The following is a 22,444-nucleotide window of genomic DNA, read 5'->3' on the forward strand; positions in this document are numbered from 1 at the left end:
TATATTCAAAAAGGCTAAGTCATAATTACATACCCAATCGACAGTGCAGAAGTTAACAGCCTCAGCAAAATTAAAACCTTGATTAAAACCACTGTGGTAGGCTCTTGGAAATGTAATCACAAACTCCCCAGCACACTGATTAGTTCTGTAAACCTAGAGAGACAAAAATTGGGGATTTTTAGTGACATTCGTGAAAGACAATCTGGACACAGACTATCAGATGATATTCCAGAAAGAGAAGCTTTCTTCTAATTACAAGTGAGCCAACAAAAAGAATTATGGTAGAATGATCATAGAGATACTCTATTCGGCCACAAGATGGAGTAGTATTCCAAACTATGAGGGTTGATTAGGCTCTAAATAGAAAACATGGATTTTACTATAAAAATTGGCTACATCCAGGATTAGGACACATCTAAATATAACTACAATTACGAGTATTCTAATATTATTATACCAAAATAGCATCTTTTACCACCAATTAATGAAATTCCACTGTTTTTCAAGTATGTCATCCCATAAAGAGATCTTATTATAGCCCTCAACAATTCCTTTTCCCACCCCAACTCAAAAAAACACCTGTATTAAGGCAGCAATCTCTTGGATGTCAACCTTAGCAATATTTTTCTGGATAGGTCTCCTTAGGTAAGGGAAACAAGCAAAAATAAACTCTTGGGACTACAGCAAGTTAAAAGCTTTTGCACAGCAAAGGAAACAAACCATCAATAAAAATGAAAAGGCAAGCTACTGAATGGGAAAAGACATTTGCAAAATGATATATCCAATAGGGGTTAATATCCAGAATGTATAAAGAACTCATTTAAATCAACACCAATAATCATCATTGAATTGAAAAATAGACCTGAATAGACATTTTGCCAAAAAAGATATACAGATGGCCAACAGATACATGAAAAGATGCTCAATGTCCCTAATCATCAAAAAAATGCAAATCAAAACCACAGTGAGAGGTCTTCGCTCATCTATTAGAATGCTAATAACAAAAAGACAACAAGTGTTGGCGAGGATGTGGAGAAAAGGGGACCTTCGTATACTGTTGGTGGGAAGTAAATTGGTGCAGTCACTGTGGAAATATGTGTACCCCTGTGTTCAATGCAACATTATTTACAATGACCAAGATATGGAAGCAATCTAAGTGCCCATTGACAGGTGGGAGTAAAGACGTAGTATAAATATACAAAAGAATGTTTGTATATTATTAATATTCTGCCATAAAAAAAAATCTTGCTGTTCACAACATGGATGGACCCAGAGAGTATTATGCTAAATAAGTCAGAGAAAGAAAATATCATGATTTCATTTTTATGTAATCTAAATAAACAAAACAAAACCAGGAACAGACTCAAATACAGAGAACCAACTGGTGGTTGCTAGAGAGGAGGGGATTGGGGGCATGGGCAGAAAGAGATTAAGAGGTACAAATTTCCAGTTATAAAAAAAAAGTAATAGGAAGTCACAAGGATGAAAGTAGAGCATAGGGAATATAGTCAATAACTACCTGGTGACAGATGATAACTACACTTACTGTAGTGAGCATTTTGCAATATATAAAACTGTCAAGTCACTATGATGTACAACTGAAACTAATGATGTCATTAGTTTGAATACAGTTTGAACTAATAATAGTTTGAACTATTGAAGTATAGTTCATTGAACTATATTTCAATAGTCTTTTTTTTATTTTTTTCAATAGTCTTTTTAATTAAAAAATCCTTATTAATCTAGGCACGCACACAAATCCTCAGATTGAATTTACGAAATAATTAAATATCATTTCAATATATCTTTCTACATCAACAGTTGTTCAAAATGTAGTTCCCAGACTAACAGTATCAACACCAACTGGGAACTTGTTGGAAATGCCAATTCTCAAGCACCACCCAGACCAACAGAACAAGAAACTCTGGGGACGCCTGGTTAGCTCAAAGGCTGAGCGTCTGCCTTCGGCTCCCTGCCACGGTTCAGGGATCAAGTCCCACACTGGGCTCCCGGAGGAGCCTGCTTCTCCCTCTGCCTGTGTCTCTGCTTCTCTCTGTGTCTCTCATGAACAAATAAAATCTTAAAAAAAAAAAAAAAATCGGGATCCCTGGGTGGCGCAGCGGTTTGGCGCCTGCCTTTGGCTCAGGGCGCGATCCTGGAGACCCAGGATCGAGTCCCACGTCGGGCTCCCGGTGCATGGAGCCTGCTTCTCCCTCTGCCTGTGTCTCTGCGCCTCTCTCTCTCTCTCTGTGTAACTGTCATAAATAAAAAAAAATTAAAAAAAAAAAATCAACAACACCCAAGAAACTCTGGGGGTGAGATTCAGCCAAGTATATTGTCACCTGCCATTCAGGATTGATTCAGATATAGTCAGAAGTTTGAAAACCACTACCCACCACACAAGTACAATCTCTTCTACTCGGAGTACCTCCTCCCTTCCACCCCAAATCTGCCAAAAGTATTCCTTATTAGAGCTCCAAGTCCTATTAGTTCAAATGGTCACTATAGGTCCTTTCTAATTCTCCAGAGAGTTAAAAGGTCAGCTACCTTGTTGACACCACTGTCAAACCACACCACCATGCCATAATCTGTGTAAACATTATCTGTCTTTTCCCTTAAATTGAGAGTCCTCAAATGTGCAGATTCACTCATGTTATCTCTATGGCCCAGAATCAAGCCCCAAGGGTTCCTCAACTTAATAATGGAGAACCATGGCAAAAGGTCTCATCTAGGGGCAAGTTACTTATAACAAATCAGAAAGATCAATCAATATGAATGGGAAAACTTCAATGTGGAAAATACCAACAACGAGGAGATAATGGCATTTTGGGAGTTACTGATCATTATTTTTTAAGCTATTGTCCATAAATAATTTTATTCCCTCAAAGAAAAAAACCTTTGCATCTGCCCTCATTTACTAGCCTATGAACCCCAAGGCATGAAGTTTAGGTCACATCATCAGGAATTCACTTTAGCACAGAAAATGTTATCATTCACATCTGGTCTCATAAAGTATCTTCAGAGCATTCTCCAACAGGAAGCCTATATACAAATAAGTGTCACTTTGTAGAGGAGCATCAGAGGCAATATCAGCAACAGCACCTTTCAGTCTAGAATCCAAGCTCAAGGACTTGAAATTAATTTTCTCGTTAGGGGCACATGCCTTCAGCTCAGGTCATGATCTCTGGATCCTGGGATAGAGCACCCCGCCCCCCTGCCACCGCCCCCAGCTCCTGCCCCAGGTCCCAACGCCCTGCTCAGTGAGAAGCCTGCTTCTCCCTCTCCCTCTGCCCCTCCTCTCCCTACTCAAGGACACTCGCATTCTTTTTCTCTCTCAAATAAATAAAAATCTTTAAAATAAATAAATAAACAAGCTTAATTAGGGGTAGAGGTATAATATAACTATTATCTACTAAGCATGCAAATCATTTCAGTTTATCATTCAAAATTTAGTTCATATAGATTCCATAAATTATTTTTTTAAGTACGGACAGGGTATCAAGGATTCTGACACTAGAGTTTAGATCTAATTGTAACAGAACCTAGACATTTTCACAGTAAATCATACAAATAACACCAAGGTTTTTGTTTTGTTGCACTGAAAGACTGAAGTTCTAAGAAAAATTATAATTTAAAAAGCCTGAATTAGACACTGAAAAAGAAAAGGAAGCATCACATTTAATATTTGCAAAATATGGCTGCTTAGCAACCTAGTTATTAACCACAACAAATTAGTTTTTATGGTGTCCAAGGATCCAGTCTTATTGGCTTGCTGCAATATAGTATCATATTCCACCAAACAGCTGCTTCTGCTATCTAGTTATGGTATGGGACACAGGTAACTAAACCAACTTCATAAAAAACTGAGTAACAAGAAAGAGAAGTGGTGGATTAAGCCTGAGTGCAGGAAGATTGACCCAGAACATACAGGCACTTCATGAGTCATCAGGGTATTGGGGTTCATGATGGTCACAAGCTGATGGAGAAGATCTGGCTGGGACACAAAGAGCTCTGGAGCTAGTTTCTTCATTACATTTTCTAGCTGCTCGGCAGCATACCCTGGGACTCCATACCAGGTTTTTGGCTCACCCCTGGAAACAGATTGTAAAAATAAATCAATCTTAAGAAATACAAAAACATGAAATTTCATTAGAAAAAAATCAGTCTGCAACTCTAACACCAACAAAATGGTTAACAAGCTGTATTTTTCAGGCCCTGCTTTGTAATATTATGCTACAAGGAATGTTCAAACTGAGTAAGTGTCATTAGAAATGCGATCTAAACATATGTGATGCATTTTCCCCCTTCAAGTATAGAGTTTAAATATGAGACTTTCCATCTGAGGTCACTCTTCTCCCTCCCATTTTTATTTGACTCTTTAGAAAATATAAGTATCTAGAATTTCTAAGAATATAAGGTATCATGCTAGCTACAGGGTATGTGGTTACCACAATTTCCTATAGCAACTGATAAGGGATGGCAACTCTCCATCTTCCTTTTCCCTTGTCCATTCTGACAGGCGAGGTTAAAGCAAACACTAATAAGGCAATTAGCATTTCTAAAGAGCTCTTATTCTTCAAAGCACTTTAAACTGTCGACCAATTAATCTGTAACATCCCTATGAGATATGGTAAATATAATCTTCATTTTACAGCTGGGAGCAATTGCCTAGGGAGACAGAACTGATGCTCCACATATATTTCCCAACTCGCTCTTTCTTGTGGTACATCTTCAAATTCCTTGTAGGGGCTTTTAAGTGAGTTACAGATCTTCAAATACTTCCGTACTTAGAAAAGCAAAGGAAATGGAGGAGGTAAAAACAGATGTGAAAGAAGAAATGGTTTTGGCTAAAGAGTTTAAAAAGTTTAATTGAAAAGTCTATCTGTACGCTGCCACAACACACCCGCGCACTGAAGAAGCCCTTTCTACAGTAATGACTGTCAGAATTCAGCACAAAACAGAAGTTGGCAGTCCCGGGGACCTGGAGGACGGTGGGTCCTATTCTCCACCAGTTTTCCCAGGGGTATCTGGGCTGCCACTGCCACGTGATGGGATTTCTCGATAGTAAAAGCAATGCTCGGTGCTTTTTAATCTTGCCATGAGTGAAAGCTTCTTTCACTAAAAGCTGTATATAAATCCCCTCCCCAAAAACATATTATACTTGAAAAACTGTGTGCAATTTCAGGGGATTTACGGATTTCCTAGGAATCTTTCAGAACCACTGCCTTAACTTATTAAGATGCTTATTTCAAGAGTAGTGAAAACTTAAGGAAAAAATAGTTTGTTACACTTCAGACACGCTTAAAAAGTTTCTAGCCCAGCTTACATCCTATGCGTAGGTTATGAAGAACTTCTTACCAGTGCAGGTAGTTAATGGAGTAACTCCAGTGGTCTTCAATATGCCAACAGAATGAAGAAAAGCACATTCCCACATACAACCAAGGAAGTTTCATGCCGCATATATCAGCAGTAATGTGAGCAAGGACAGACTGCTCCATCACTGGCATATTGTTCAAATTCCAGCCACTATCAAGATATTCCTAAAAAGGACACCAAAAAGGTATAAAGGTTTAGCCATATCATGCTAACATTTTAGATTCTGAATGCTTCAAAAAGCTGGCTGAAAAGTCTTCAAAATAAAAAGGCTGGGGTCAGAGAAAAGGAGGGGAGACCACTATGCTAACTTCTTAGATGCCCATAGATTAGATGCTCAGTTTTGAGCTTTAATATAAATAGATTCATATAGCATATACTTTTGCATTTGCTCACGCCCTTGTGTTGGCTACAGAGGAAATACACAATATGAGTCCATTTATACCAAGTTCAAAAACAGGCAAACTAATCTGTGGTGTTGTAAGACAGGATAGTGGTAGTCCTGCGACAGGGAAGGTAGTAAAAGAGGGGAAGACAAAAGGGGAACTTCTGGGGTAAGGTTTGGTAAAGTCCTAATTCTTGTTCTAGTGCTGGTTACATGGGTGTTTTCAGTTTGTGAAAATTCATCAAGGTGTGCACATGATTATGAACTTTTCTATGTATCTGTTAGATTACAAAGTGGTTTAAAAAAACCTGACTTCCTACTAGGATAGGAATAGAAAACTTCCTAGAAGTTTGTTATTGTGGCAAATGATAGATTTATAAGCACTAAAGTTCAAAGATAAATTTAGGTCTGGCCTCAATCCCTCAAATTTTCATTGAAAGGCGATACCAAGTTACAGACTAAAGGCAAAGGGAGATTAAGTAATCTCCCCATATCATCAAAATATAGTTGAATAGCTGGGACCTGAATTCCTCTCTGGGCTCTATCTGTTTTTCTCAAAGTCATTCAATATCTGGTAATCAGGGGCACCTGGGTAGCTTGGTGGGTTAAACATCCTACTCTTGGTTTTGGCTCAGGTCATGATCTCAGGAGTGCTGGGATCAAGCCCCATGTCAGGCTCCCCACTCAGCAAGGAGTCTGCTTATCGCTCTCCCTTGCTTGTCTCTGTCTCAAATCAATACATAAAGATTTTTTAAAATCTGGTAATCGGGCAGCCCAGGTCACTCAGCGGTTTAGTGCCTGCCTTCGGCCCAAGGCCTGATCCTGGAGACCCGGTATCAAGTCCCATGTTGGGCTCCCTGCATGGACACTGCTTCTCCCTCAGCCTGTGTCTCTGCCTCTCTCTCTCTCTGTGTTTCTCATCAATAAATAAAATCTTAAAAAAAAAAAATCCGGTAATCAAGAATGTGCTGAAAGTAGTCAAATTATTTCAAGCCAACCAAATAGAATTTTAATTAATAATTCAAGTTCCAACTACATATATGTATGCAGTAGGCAGTAAGTACAGTAAGTCCTGTACTATTAGCTTTAAATACAGGCCTCTGCTTGAAAGAGAAGTGCCTCACAGCTAGAGCCTACCTCCTCTTCAGGTGAAAGTTTAATTTTCCCATCTCGGACAGGGAAGCCACTGCCAAATTCTTTTGAGGCAATATCAGCTCCATATTCTACTGTGACATCCTCTTCAATAGTGCTTACCAGTCGCCAAAATTCTTTCTCAACTAGTTCTGTGGGAACCATCTGGAAACAAAACAAGGAGGAAGACAAGAAACTGAATTTTTTCACAGACACTCACAAACTACCCATGACCAATCTGAAAAGATAAGCTAAATGACAGGAATCACAGGACAGCACCCTGAGGAAAATTATAAACATAATGTTCCACAATTGATCCCAGGCAGTTCAGACATGGGAAACAATTTCTAAAAGCAATTTTATAACTAAAAGAGTTAAGTACTGATTAAGAATATATGCTCCTAAATCACCAACCTGACCACTATACTAAAAGGGAGTCAAGGAAAGCTAAATTCTGACATTCAAAAACTAGAGGTTTGGGAACCCTGGGTGGCGCAGCGGTTTAGCGCCTGCCTTTGGCCCAGGGCGCGATCCTGGAGACCCAGAATCGAGTCCCACGTCGGGCTCCCGGTGCATAAAGCCTGCTTCTCCCTCTGCCTGTGTCTCTGCCCCTCTCTCTCTCTCTCTCTATCATAAGTAAATAAAAATTAAAAAAAAAAAAAAAAAAAAAGAACAAGGACCAGAAATGGTAAACCTTGTTTAAAAAAAAAAAAAAAAAAAAAACTAGAGGTTTTTGTGGGTGAGAAATATAACTTGGTTGACCATTATACAGTAATAGCTGTGTTTGAATCATACTTCGTCCTTCGAGATGTGCTATAACACATTACCTGAGTCCATCCTTTCATTAATGACCTAGCTGTGAGTAATGCAGGCAACCATGATGAAAAAGACAGAGTGCAAAATTGAACAAAAGGAGCAACTACTTTGCAGCAGCATGTAGTAACATAAAGAGCCATGAGACTGAGTGTCTAGGATCTGTTATTAATCTGATGCAAGTTTAGAGAAAGGGAACTTAAATGCTTCAATGTCCTCAAAGTCCTCATCTTCTAAGTAAAATAAAAAGCCAACCAAGGATAGAAAAAGAGAGGTCATATACGCACCACCACGACTAGTTAAGCAAACATACGGGGAAATCATACAATGTAAGAGGGGTCAAAATAACTGAAAGTCAAATAAAGTATAACTTGAATTTTATAAGCTCATTAAGTATTTTAAATAACCTAACAGCTTTTGTCAGTACTATCAGGAAAAACAAGTTCACACATACATTATGGGTTCCCATAAATGATACAGCCATTAAAGTGGGGAAAAAGTGGATAAATACTGACCTCAGTAAGCATCCCAAGAAAGCAATCCAACTAAAAAGAGACCTATATGTGTGAAGGGTCATCTATAGTACTTTGTTGGGGAGGAAAAAAAAAAAAACAGCTTAAGTGTCCAGTATTATGGCAGAAAACCATTCAATTCTGGTGCATTCACTTGATGGAATATAAAAATGCTGAATGAAAAATGTTCATGCTTCTAAGAGCGTAAAAGAGAATTTAAAATATAGTCATCTTAAAGTTTTAAGATACCAACTTTTGTGAACATAACAACATATAATGGGTTCCCAATGCACAGCATGCTGACTGGCACAGAGGAATCATTCAATAAATTGTGAAGTTTTCTTTAAATTAAATTTGCACTAAAAAGATTTCTGATGATTTCCTTTATTAACATTGTTATTCCTGCTGTATGATTTGTGTGGCAAAGACCATCTTTAGAGAAATCAAGTGAAAAACCAGAATCATTTTAATGTAACGTGGACTTTTAATACCACTAAACAAATTAAAGGTTTCACTGTTTATGATAACGATTATCAAAAGTAAGTACCAAGGGAAATCCTCTTCATACACCTTTTTTCTAAAAGTTACTAAAATCCCATATCAAAGCAGTATGTATGTACATACATGGACTGGCATGTTGAAATAATCAGATTTGAATGCATCCGCCATTTCCCCAAAAGTACGGAGGGTATAATCTCTGGCTGCTTGTTCAAAGCCAAATGCTTCTTGTGGCTTACTACATTCCTGCCAAAAAGAAAAAAAAAAAAGGTAAAAAGAATATTTTTACTTACATATAGTAATATTTTGATGTATTTTTTAAAAAACAGATTAGTAGAATTACTTATATAGTGTTTGTTTAAAATAGAAAAGTCTGGGGATCCCTGGGTGGCGCAGCGGTTTAGCGCCTGCCTGCCTTTGGCCCAGGGCACGATCCTGGAGACCTGGGATCGAATCCCACATCGGGCTCCCGGTGCATGGAGCCTGCTTCTCCCTCTGCCTGTGTCTCTGCCTCTCTCTCTCTCTCTCTCTCTCTCTCTGTCACTATCAAAAATAAATAAAAATAAAAATAAAATACTTAAAAAAAAAAATAGAGAAGTCTGGATTGATAAAGATCAAAAGAACTGTTGTCTATCAATTGTGAAATCATACTATTTTTAAGTCATTCAGTCTAAGAATTTTTGCAAACACCATGCAATGCTTTTTTAAATGAAAAAAAAATTTTGGTAAATATTTTATTTATTCACGAGACACATAGAGAGAGAGGCAGAGACAAAGCAGAGGGAGAAGCAGGCTCCCCACAAGGAGCCCAATGTGGGACTCGATCCCAGGACCCCGGAATCACACCCTGGGCCAAAGGCAGAACACTCAACCTCTGAGCCACCTGGGGGTCCCCCAAGCCCAATTTTCTTTTTTTAAGAATAGTTAAAATTTTTTTTCTGCCTCTTAGCTCCTTGCATAGCTCGTGGGACTCACTGCCAAGACCTCCTTCCTAGTCAGGCCACTTTTTTTCATGAGACTCACTGTTATCAATTGCTAAATCTAAAACCTAAAAGCAAACAAAAAACATCCTAAAGGAAATTTTTTTTGTTTTTTGTTTTTTAAAGAATTTGTTATTTATTTATTCATGAGAGACAGAGAGAGAGAGAGAGAGAGAGAAAGAGGCAGAGACACAGGCAGAGGGAGAAGCAGGCTCCACGCAGGGAGCCCGACGTGGGACTTGATCCCGGGTCTCCAGGATCACAACCCGGGCTGAAGGCAGCGCTAAACCACCGAGCCCCCGGGGTGCCCCGAAGGAAATTTTCTTTTATTTTTTTTTTTTAGTATTTTATTTATTTATTCATGAGAGACAGGGAGACAGGCAGAGACACAGAGAGAGAGGCAGAGACACAGGCAGAGGGAGAAGCAGTCTCCATGCAGGGAGCCCGATGTGGGGCTCAATCCTGGGTCTCTAGGATCACACCCTGGGGCTGAAGGTGGGGCTAAACCACTGAGCCACCCAGGCTGCCCCCCCAAAAGGAAATTTTCTAATGCTATCTCTGCCATTAGTTCTTACCTGAGCCAAACACTTAGGACACCTCCAGTCTCCCTTGGGAACATCATGGAGAGGTGGGATCAAGCAAAAGGTGTGGTAACTGTCGTCACACCCATCACACAAGAGAAGCCGGTCTTCATCGTTGCCACTGCCACACAAGAGGCAGACATACAGATCCACCTGCAGCAATAAAATAGGTACAGAACCAAGGAGCATGAGCTACATTTGATTTTGTCAAATTCTAAGGATGCAATGGAGAGAGGCATAATCTAGTTTTTCTATCTTTCAAATGAAAATGTGTCACCCCCAGAAGAGGTATTTTAAATAAAAATGCTTCTTTTACAATGCTTAAGGCATTCCCAACACTAAAGTGTAATCTCAAAACATTTTCAGCTGTGTTTTTTTTAAAGATTTTTTTTTATTTTTTTTTTTTATTTTATTTTATTTTTTTATTTTTTTTTAAATTTTTATTTATTTATGATAGTCACAGAGAGAGAGAGAGAGAGGCAGAGACACAGGCAGAGGGAGAAGCAGGCTCCATGCACCGGGAGCCCGACGTGGGATTCGATCCCGGGTCTCCAGGATCGCGCCCCGGGCCAAAGGCAGGCGCCAAACCGCTGCGCCACCCAGGGATCCCTAAAGATTTTTTTTTAAATTTAGGGGCGCCTGGGTAGCTCAGTTAGTTAAGCATCCAACTCTTGATTTTGGCTCAGGTCATAATCTGAGATCTCATGCCCCACTGACCCTCTCTCTCTTTTAAAAAAAAAAAAAATGAGAGAGAGAGAGAGAGAGAGAGAATGCACATGCATGGGAGGGGTAGAGGAAGAGGAGAGAGAATCTCAAGCAGACTCTGGCTAAGTACAGAGCCAGAAGTGGGGCTCCATCCTACGACCTATGAGATCACAACCTGAACCAAAATCAAAAGTTGGATGCTAAAAAAAAAAAAAAAAAAAAAGTTGGATGCTAAACCAGGTGCCCCTCAGCTGTGTGTTTTAAGATTTGTTACTAAGACATCAAGCTTCTAGTAGCTTAGAGAATGATAATCTAGAAAAAGAACATGTTGGGCAATAAATTTATCAACTTAACCAAAACTAGAATTTATAAGGAAAAAAATTCAATTTTGCCACATTTAAAGGGAAAGAAAAATGCTTAATTAACCATATTAAATTCCTTTATATTTAAAAAAATAATAATAAATTCCTTTATATTTTAATTAAGGGTTCATGGTTAACAAGTTCCTCAAATACAAAAAAAAAAAAAAAAAAACAAGTTCCTCAAATACACAGTAATAAAAAGAAATAAAAATAAATAAATACACACACACACATATTACCTATTATGGACAGAACTGTGGTCTTCCCAAATTCATATCTTACTGTCTTAACCTCCAGTTATCTCAGAATGTGACTATATTTGGAACCAGGGTCTTTGAAGAGGTTAAGGTAAAATAAGATCATACCGAGTGGACCCTAATGCAGTATGATTAGTATTCAAGAAGAGATAAGGAGATAGACAGGTACAGAGGAAAGCCATGTAAAGACAGGGAGAAGACGACCTATAAGCAAAAGAGAGAGGGCTCACGAAAAAAACCAACCCTACAGACACCTTGGTCTTAGACTTGCAGCCTCCCGAACGCTGAGAAAAAAAATTCTGTTGTTTAAGCCACACAGTCTGTGGTACTTTGTTATGGCAGACTAATAGCTTGCAAACTAATACCATTACCCAATAAAATGGAAAGCTAAGAACTCAACTAATCCGGGAATCTTACTTTTTCAGTCTTTTTGTTGTAGCAAATAAAAACCTGGTTTCTGATCATTTTCTGATTGTGTTTTTTTTGTTTGTTTGTTTTTTGCTTTGGTGGGGAGGGAGGGAGGAAATGATATTTATGAATAGAACGATGCCTAATTGGAATAATTCCAAATTCCAAGATAAAAAGCATTGTGGTCAAGCTACTCACTGAGCTCTGAGAAGAGGGCAGAGAAGAAAAGCAACCAGATGTTCTTTAATGTCCTCAAGCCTTACTTTTCAGTTTCCATTTCAGTAAATGGCTGCCTAATCCTCCAAGTTTTGCTGAGGTCTCCGTTCCTATCCCAACTCCTTTCCTTTTCCTTCCCTATCGTAAAGTTGGAAAACATCAAATTGATTTTTTATCTAGCTCTCAGCTCATTTGGAGGTGACCTAGTGATTTATGAACATTCCATATATGATCCAGCTCACCATTATTTATCTCTAAACTGCATGTACTCCAGAAAAATGGCTGTGGATGCTCCCTATATGCTACTATTAGCCTCATAATGCATTTGTGTATTTCCTCAATTAAAAACTGATACTACAAATGGACATGAAAAGGTCTTTTAAATTGTGACACTCTAAGCTAGTAGTCTTAAGTGAGGCACAGAAGGACAAAATGAGGGGTAAAAGTGTTTTAAAATGTCAACTCACAGCATTGGTGGTTTTTTTAGATCGGCTCTTGGGTTTTTCCTTCTCGCTTTCTATAATGTGTTCTTTCTTCTCAGTGGGTTCTTGCTTGAGGATGCCTTTCATTTCTTTTTCTGTAAGAGGCAATCCGAGTTAGTGCTTCCTTTTTTTTTTTTTTTTTTTAATTTTTATTTATTTATGATAGTCACACAGGGAGAGAGAGAGAGAGAGGCAGAGACATAGGCAGAGGGAGAAGCAGGCTCCATGCACCGGGAGCCCGACGTGGGATTCGATCCCGGGTCTCCAGGATCGCGCCCTGGGCCAAAGGCAGGCGCTAAACCGATGCGCCACCCAGGGATCCCAGTTAGTGCTTCCTGTACTACACTTTGCTCACCTTGCTCCTGCACCTCTCACCTCTCCCTCCCCAAACCACACACAGGACACATACAACTTCCTTGTTCTTTTCAATGCAAGAGCAACAACACCCAGTATTACCACATTCAAGGGCTGGTGCTGATTACTTTATGATAAAATGCAAACTCTCACACCATTTAAATGTAGGCAATTCTGGATATGGGTACTTCTGGAGTTGTTGCTAAGGTTTGTAGGCTTTTAAAAGATACAGTCTCCTTAATGACATTTTACCCAGACAAGACACACATTGATGAAAGGAGGTTCCTGCCAATATTAACTGTAAGAGACTAACAATATACCAACTGTACCTCCTCCACATTAGAGATTATCCCTCCATAACCTATGACCACTTACTACCCCCAACTTTTCAGTTCCAAAGACTGAGAATTTTGGCTATGAATTAATGACCTATCCTATGGTGGGTGCTGTGCTAAATGCTTTCCATAGATTTAACCTTTTGCAACAAATCCATTTCAAAGATAAGAAAATGGATAGTAAAAGTCGTCAAGAAATACCTATGGTCATAAACCCATTAGTGCTTAAGCCAGGAATCAGATTCAGATCTATATTTTTAAAACTCCATCTACTTTTCACTACATTGTGCTGCCTTTCCACTAAACTCACCAGCCACTAAGACAAACTAATTTTAATCACGTCTTCATTTCTATGTGCCTGTCTATATAGGATTTAAGATTTTTTTTAAATAGGGGATCCCTGGGTGGCTCAGGGGTTGAGCGCCTGCCTTCGGCCCAGAGCCTGATTCTGAAGTCCCAAGATCGATTCCCACATCGGGCTCCCTGCATGGAGCTTGCTTCTCACTCTGCCTGTGTCTCTGTCTCTCTCTCTCTGTGTGTCTCTCATGAATAAATAAATAGAATCTTAAAAAAAAAAAAAAAGTTTTTTTTTAATAGTCCTGACCTTATCTCTCAGTGACTGACATCAAACAATGGCCAGCCAAGCAATTACCAACTAAAACTCAGATTTAGAAACCATGTCTACCTGCCATGCCTGAAATAAACGTATCATGTATCTTGTCAAGCACCTATGGTGCTCAGAAATCACTTCTTTTCAATGAATGCCATTTAACCAAATTGCAAAGTAGCAATTGGTGACAGCTGAGAAACTCAATCATATTTCTAATATGCATATCATCATCTGTTTACTTTTACTGGTTACTATGAGTCTAGAGACATTAACATATTAAGATTTTATTTTGGGGCTCAACCCCACTGACTAGTATTTAATAGTTGTTATAAATGTTTCCTTAATTAACAAATGAATGATTTTTACTAATTTACATTATACTTCTTTCCTATTCATGGATAAACCTTCTTACCATTTTCACATTTGGGAGTTGGACAGCCCATTCGTCGTCTCAGGTTATGAGTTCTGGCTTCTGTGGTCTCTTCTGGTTCTATTTTAATATTCATGGCCTTTAAAAAAATTGTCATATACATAAATATTTCCTTTCAAAAAAAGGTATCTTTTAAAATCCAACTGAAATCTCAAAGTGACTACAATCTTATAAATTGTCTCTATTAATAGGCATTCAAAACATTCTTCTCTCTCCCCATGGAGATCTACCTTTAAAATTACTATTATTTATGGAAAGAACAAAGATCTTAGAAGTTACAAGAGTATCTCCACTTTGACAGGTCAAAAAAATAGGGAAGAATCAAAGGATCAGGAACAAATTAAATTGTTATTACAAGCTACTCTTCTAACATCACTAAATTAGTAAGGATTCCCCTATCCTTAAACTGGTCTCAATTTCCAATGTTTCTTAAAGAGGTAATACTTATCAATAAAACAACCTTTGTGAGGTGTTCGTAGAACTATATATGATCGTTTTTGCCTGTGTTCATTCATATGTATTCAGATGTCCACTGATGATAAAATTTCTCCCAGGGTGCTGTCATCACCCTATGTGTCTCTCATCAAGGCAAACCTAGGCATCCATAGCACCTGGGCATCTCTTATATTGAAAGATCAAGATGTGCTCAGTAGCTGTTTTCTTTTTCATCTTGACCAATAATTACTAATAATCAGAGACTGATTTAGACACCTGATTACCGCCACGAAGCTTCCCAGTTCCAAAATGCTCTCATACATTATCACTGATTCCTAACACTTACATGTCCATCAAGCTAGGCAAGAACCCCAAAATTCCTATCTCTGTATGGAAACAAGGTAAGTGGGAAAATACTCTTCTTCCTTTCCCAAGGGAAACCTCTCAGAGCAGAAAAATCTTGAAGTAAACCGTCTTTCTCATCAGTTCACGCCTCCTGGTCTTCTATTCTGGTCTTTTATCTTATGTATTAAATGCCTCAACCCCCATGCTGCCTAATTATTTTGTCTTAGTTCTCTATTCCTTAGCCTTAATCTCTCAATAAACGCTGCCCAACTTCATGAGGGTAACAGGCAAACCAAACATCATCATAATGAACCCCTCTTCTTAATTCTGCAAATAAAGCAGCTGTCTGTCCAGGCAGCATAAACCTAGAGAGAGTCCTTTGATCCCTTATCCCTTTGGCAGTACAGTCCCCCCAAGTATAAAAGCTAGAGTACAAACAGTTAACAAGAGTTAATAAGACAAGAGTCTACAGTTAACAAGGTTCAAAACTATGAAGAGCACATGCAGGAGAGAAATCCAGTTAGACAGACATTGGTACGAGGGCTACGAATTCCATCTAATGAACCTCATGAGGCCCTCACCTCTGCTCTCATGCGTTTTGCTCGTCGGGCTGGGGGACATGTTTCTGAGGGCTGCACAGACTGCCTCTGGGGAATATCATGAGGTTTGTACTCCTTGTCCTTTGTGTCTGTGTTCAGGTTTGGCTTCTGCAGACACTAGAGATAAAACACAATTTATAATGAATTTCCTCTCCTTTTTAATCTTAAGAATTTCAACGTATTTTGCAGTATATTTTATAGTTATGTATTGATACATAAAAGGTCTACAATTTTTAAAATCTAAATAAAACACAAGTCTGCAATTACCAATCATATACCCACACACATATTAGAGTTTTAAAACTTTTTTGCAGGTGAATGGTGTTGCTTCAATTCATTTAACTGTTCATGACATCAGGTTACACCAGGCCACAGCAGGCTTAAGGCACTCCCAATGGGCCACCTGTAATTATCCTTGCTTGCAACTGTCAATTAACTGAAGGCTCAAACTGTTAGAAAGGCTCCTTATAAGTTCCCAAAGTAACTTTCCATATTGAGAATATTTGATTTTTTATAATGTTTAGAGGAAAAAATATGGAATCCAATAGGTTTTCTACATATTAGAATTCTACAGTTTCAAATATAACTAGCAATGCTCTGTGATCAAAGATATTATCTGAATTGAGAAAACATGTAATTTGACTGATGTGTTTTCCCTTATAATAGTGCTTTCACTTACTTCAACATATTCCTACAAGGTCTAACTCACAAGACAAGGGTTAATAGGTAACCCACAGCAATAACTGGTTCTGATCAGAAAAGAAGTTTCTCTTGCTTTATTTTTTAGTTTGACTCTAAGCTTGCTGATAAAGAGTATTTAATGCCCACACAATAAAACATGGTAACATCAAAATATAACCACCGAATCTACTATGAATTTCAAGTAAGTTAACATTCCCTTCATAATAGGACCCACGAGTACCACAGGAAGTATTTTTAAAAGCAGGTTCCAAATTGTAACCACTTAGGATATATTATCTATGCTAGAATAAGACGCAGTTATCCTTTTATTTATTTATTTTTTTTTTATTTTTTTATTTTTTTATTTTTTCAGTTATCCTTTTAGAACTCCTGGCTCTATGGATACCATTACTACCATATAGTCTCACTATTGGCTCCTTCGTAACATGTGTAAAAAGAATTCAGAAAATTGGGGGTAGGGGGGACAAGAATAACAAAAGCAGAGTAATCACCTGTCAGAACCCATTTCTTTTTTTTTTTTTTAAATATTTATTTATTTATTTATTATTATTAAATAGTCACAGAGAGAGAGAGAGAGGTAGAGACACAGGCAGAAGGAGAAGCAGGCCCCATGCACCGGGAGCCTGATGTGGGATTCGATCCCGGGTCTCCAGGATCATGCCCTGGGCCAAAGGCAGGCGCCAAACCGCTACGCCACCCAGGGATCCCTCAGAACCCATTTCTAACATCTAAGAAATATACCACAAAATTACTGATAGATTACATAATACTCTAAACAAATAAATAAACCTACCACTGGTACAACAACCTATATATTAAATATTCTGCTAATTCTAATTAAACTCTTACATTAATTTGATCTGGAAATGTTAACTAATGTGGATTATCACCATTCTGTAACAAGTCCTCAAGTTGGGACACGTGGGGGACTCAAGGGTCAAGCGTCTGCCTTTGGCCCAGGGTGTGATCCTGGAGTCCCGGAATCGAGTCCTACATCAGGCTTCCTGCATGGAACCTGCTTCTCCACTTCTCTATCTCTCACTGTGTCTCTCATGAATAAATAAAATCTTTAAAAAAAAAAAAAAGTCCTCAAGTTGAACGTTTAGAATATATTTAATGAAAGCATGCAGACTGGAATAAAATCTGCCTATCATTTAATTAACCTTTTTTTATGTATTATGTAAGCTTTCTATTTGAGACCTAAAAGTATGTAGGTAGAAACTGAATTGAATCAAGAAATTTTATCAAGTGGATGGTCAGATATTTAGAGATTAGGGGCACCTGAGTGGCTCAGTCAGTTAAGTATCCGATTTGATTTCAGCTCAATCTCAGGGTCATGAGACTTTGCCCCTTCCCCACTCATACCCACATGAGCACTCTCTAAAATAGTGTTTTTTTTTTTTTTTTTAAGGAAATTCAGAGATTATGTGGTCCCTATCTCTTACTTCCATTAACTATGGTCTGCTTCATTCTAGAAGGACTTTAGAGATCTAAGGTAAAATCAAGCTCAGAAACTTTCAGAAGATATATAAAGAGCTTCTCTTTTTAAAAATTTAAATTCAATTTGCCAACATATAGTATAACACCCAGTGCTCATCCCATCACAGACCCTCCTCAGTGCCTGTCACCCAGCCATCCCATCCCCCCACCCACCTCCCTTCCGCAACCCTTTGTTTCCCAGAGTTAGGACTCTCTTGTGATTTCTCTTCCTAATTTTTCCCCACTCAGTTTCCCCCCTTTTCCCTTATAATCTCTTTTCACTATTTCTTATATTTCCCATATGAGTGAGAACATATGATGATCATCTTTCTCCAATGGACTTATTTCACTCAGCATAATACCCTCCAGTTCTATCCACATCAATGTAAATGGTGAGTAGTCATGCTCTCTGATGGCTAATATTCCATCATGTATATAGACCACATCTTTATCCATTCATCTGTTGAAAGACATCGAGGATCCTCCCACAGTATGGCTACTGTGGACACTGATGCTATAAACACTGGGGTGGTGCAGGTGTCCCTTCATTTCACATCTGTATCTTTGGGGTAAATACCCAGCAGCCCAATTTTTAACTTTTTTATTTTATTTTAATTTTTTAATTTTTAACTTAAGGACCCTCCACAATGTCTTCTAGAGTGGCTGTACCAGTTTGCAGTCCCACCAACAATGAAGAGTTTTATTATGTTGTTTCAAACCGCAATGCTGGACACAAAACTGAGGTGTTTGCTTTGTATCTAATGCTAGTACATGTAGACTAATTTAACCTCTGAGAACCTGAGATTGAGAGGTGACTAATAACCACAGCATGAGGACACCATCCTACAGAGAGCAATCGACTGAGGTATTTAGAAAACATGGGAATACAAGAGGGCCACCTGAATGGCATAGTCGGTTGAGCATCTGACTCTTGGTTTTGGCTCAGATCTCGGGGTTGAGAGATCAAGCCCCCACATTGGCTCCATGCTCAGTGCAGAGTCTTAAGAGTTTTTCCCTCCCTCTTCTCTGCCCCACTTCCCTTTCTCTAAAATAATAAATAAACCTTAAAAGAAAAAAAAAAAAGAAAGAAAGAAGCAAAAGAAAACACGGGACTACAGGACTGGAGCCTCTGTCCCACAGCACCGGTGCCTCTCCACTCAACTTTCTTTAAGCTTCCCAAAACTTACTCTAGGCTTTGGGTCACCCTTTAGCAACAATTCCTTTGTTGGGCATCATTTTTTCCCCTTAATATTAAGGCTTTATTTTTAGATAAGTTTTAGGTTAAAATGAAGGTGGAGATTTACACTATATACATCCTGCCCCCCCCCCCCCCATGCACAGCCTCCCCCATTGTCAGCATCCTTCACCAGAGTAGTGGCTCATTCGTTATAGCTGATGAACCTGCGCTGACACATCATTATTAGCTGAAGTTCATAGGTGACATTAGGAGTCACCTGTTGTGCTGAACATCCTGTAGATTTGGACATGTGTAACGCGACGGAGGATATTTTCACTGCTCTAACAATTGTCTGTGCTCTGCGTATTTTCCCCCACATGCCCTCCTGCCCCCAAACCCCTGCTGATCTTTTTACTGTTTCTATAGTTTTGCCTTTTCTTGAATATTAAATGTTTGGGACCATAAAGTAGATGTAGCCTTCTCATGTTAGTTCTTTCACTTAGTGATATGCATTAAGACTCCTCTCCTTGTCTTATCATGACTTGAAATCACTATCCCTTTTGTTTTTACATTTCTTTTCTTTTTAATTTTTTTTTTAATTTATTTATGGTAGTCACACAGAGAGAGAAAGAGAGGCAGAGACACAGGCAGAGGGAGAAGCAGGCTCCATGCACCGGGAGCCTGATGTGGGATTCGATCCAGGGTCTCCAGGATCGCGCCCTGGGCCAAAGGCAGGCGCTAAACCGCTGCGCCTCCCAGGGATCCCCGATCTCTTTTCTTTTTAATGCTGAATAATATTTCACTGTCTGGATATGCCACAGTTCATTTATCCATTTACCTGATGAAGGACAGCTTGGTTGCACTCATGTCTTGGCAATTAAGAGTAATAAAGTGGCTAAAAACATCCTTGTGCAGGTTTTGAGTGGACATAAGTTTTCAATTCCTTTCAGTAAATACTAAGGAACATGACTACTGAACTGTACGGTAACACAGTATGTTTAGTTTTCTAAGAAATGGTCAAGTGTCTTCGGAGTAAGCTGTGTCATTTTGCATTCCTGCCAGCAATGAATGAAAACTTCTATTGTCCTTACCAGCCTTTATGTTGTCAGTGTTCTGAATTTGGCCATTTTAATAGGTGTGTGGCAGCATCACGTGTTCCTCTCTTTTAAAATATATCTATTCCATTTATCCTTTCTCTAAGAATGATTTTCAAAAATGGGCTAAAAATTAAGTACAAAAAATGGCCATCACAGTATAATAAATATAACATTCAACAACAGGGGAAATCAAAGTCTGGCTATAAACACAGAATGCCAGAGTCATTCAACTATAGAACTGCAAAAATATTCAAGGACATGGCAAATACTCATGATATATTAAGCAGGGGAAAGGCAGGATAGAATACTGTAAATGAAGAATACAATTCCAGTGTGTGCATATATGCGTAAAAACAGCCTTGAAAGAAAAAACAGGTTGAGAGGATTATGAGTGATTTTACTTTCATCACACTTTGTTTTTAAGCTTTCTGCAATGAATACCTTTCAGTGCCTAGAACATACTTAGTACAGAGTGGGTCCCTCAATAAATATTTATCTGTCTTGTAAATGTAATGTTTGTAAAAGGCATCTTTTTTTAAAGGCATCTTTAAATACCTATTCATTTCAGACTACAATTGAGTAAGTGCTTATATGCTTTTCAACTATGAAACTTACACTACACCTAAGAATATGTATTTTTTTTTCAATGTTGCAAACCATAAAGCAGGTAGACTCTTTCCTCTTATTGTGGCTTCCACACTGAAACAGAAAAGTTAATAAGGAAAATCTACTGTAGGCAACTCTATATAGATGTGACTTTATGGAAGCATAAAGGTTCCACATACAATGTTCTAAATAATTTCATCCCTGGGTTCATTAAACATTCACACATGTATATTTTAAAAATGAAAACTTTCTGAATATTAGATTGGTCATGCCCTTCTAGGTTGAAAAGAAAGCTCCCCTGGAATCAAGAAGGGAGAAAGGGAAGAAAATTGCAATGCTATAAAAATCTATAGGATTTGAGCATTACAGATGCTATCTCTATAATATGAAAACAGACTTCTGATTAGTAGTTTGACCTCTCGAAACTATGTTATTATCTTTCTACTTCTCCATAACACAGTAACAATTCTTAAAATTATAGGGCTCAGGGCTCTTGCCTTAGAATAACTCAAAGGGTGTAAACCGATTATGACATTATTCTTTCCAGCAGGGTATTGAAATAAGATTTTATAATACATTTTAATTACGACGAAAGTTATTTGAATAAATTGGCAAATACCATCTAAGAAAACAAACATGGCTACACAGGAACTATTAGAAGAGGGATCCATTAGCTATACAGCATTATTAAGTCCCCTACCTTTTACCCACATCAGCATTCTATCTGAAAATCTCAGAGATCTCAGCAGGCAAGAGAAAAGGTAGCCAAGTTATTTCACAGGTGGTACTTTCATGTGACAACGAGGAATATGCTCTCCAAAGTATGTGAAGGCAAAAGTACAACCCATAACAAGATAATAATCAACTTGTCATTAGGAAGACACAGCGTTAATGAAGTTAAATACAGACTTTGGCTTCTGACAGCAAAAGGCTATTTCCTCCACAATCTTATTCATTCCAAAAACCCACTCTAATATGGCTGTTCTCAAAACAAAACAGAAACATAGGAGGAAAAATTCACAATATGAAGTCTTCTCAACGATGCTCTCCACACAGAATTAGGCCTCTTCATTCACCCTGAAAGACAATATACAAATAAGCTGTGCAATAAAACAGGTTAAGATTGGCATCAATACTTACCCTCAAACTGTCTCCTGACAGGAACAAGTTGTAGGGATTGAGGATGCGTTCATAATGCCCTCTGATATGGGAGCCCACAGCTTTGCCAGGAGCAAATCCCATCTTGGTGGCAATTTTGGTCCATTTTCTATCCTTGCAAACAACTGCAAATCCACCTTCTTCTGCAACTAACTGTTAATAGCAAAAGAAATCAGAAACACCTGTACAGAAATCACTTCTAACTCCTTCTTACCTAGGTATGACTCCAAGAACAAAATGTTCTTGGCTATGGTTATTTTTAAAAACACATTTTCCAAGTCAAAAGAAAATATACTTGCACTACTAATTTCAACCTAGAAAATTAAAAGATTGCTTTTAACAATATAGTCCATAAACATTTTGTACCCCCAAAAGCTACTTCTCAGTTCCCCAGAGCAGTCAAGATTTTCTGGG

General features: G+C 38.4%; 1 protein-coding gene across 8 annotated transcripts in view; it reads right to left on the bottom strand.

The window, feature by feature from the left end:
* Nucleotides 1-22,444, bottom strand: part of KDM5B (lysine demethylase 5B) — an 86,486-nt gene that overhangs the window by 34,196 nt on the left and 29,846 nt on the right. For all 8 annotated transcript variants that reach the window (XR_013382479.1, XM_077902499.1, XM_077902497.1 and 5 more), the window contains exons 4-13: nucleotides 22,013-22,183; nucleotides 15,794-15,928; nucleotides 14,415-14,511; nucleotides 12,689-12,798; nucleotides 10,268-10,426; nucleotides 8,839-8,958; nucleotides 6,896-7,054; nucleotides 5,359-5,540; nucleotides 3,929-4,091; nucleotides 34-153 (exon numbers count right to left, since the gene is read on the bottom strand). Coding sequence is in view for 7 of the 8 variants with exons in the window: in XM_077902499.1 (XP_077758625.1) it covers nucleotides 34-153; nucleotides 3,929-4,091; nucleotides 5,359-5,540; nucleotides 6,896-7,054; nucleotides 8,839-8,958; nucleotides 10,268-10,426; nucleotides 12,689-12,798; nucleotides 14,415-14,511; nucleotides 15,794-15,928; nucleotides 22,013-22,183 (1,416 nt within the window). In the remaining variant the exon portion in view is untranslated. The remainder of the gene's footprint in view (nucleotides 1-33; nucleotides 154-3,928; nucleotides 4,092-5,358; nucleotides 5,541-6,895; nucleotides 7,055-8,838; nucleotides 8,959-10,267; nucleotides 10,427-12,688; nucleotides 12,799-14,414; nucleotides 14,512-15,793; nucleotides 15,929-22,012; nucleotides 22,184-22,444) is intronic.

The sequence above is a fragment of the Canis aureus genome, chromosome 6, assembly GCF_053574225.1.
Source record: "Canis aureus isolate CA01 chromosome 6, VMU_Caureus_v.1.0, whole genome shotgun sequence".
Taxonomy (NCBI): domain Eukaryota; kingdom Metazoa; phylum Chordata; class Mammalia; order Carnivora; family Canidae; genus Canis; species Canis aureus.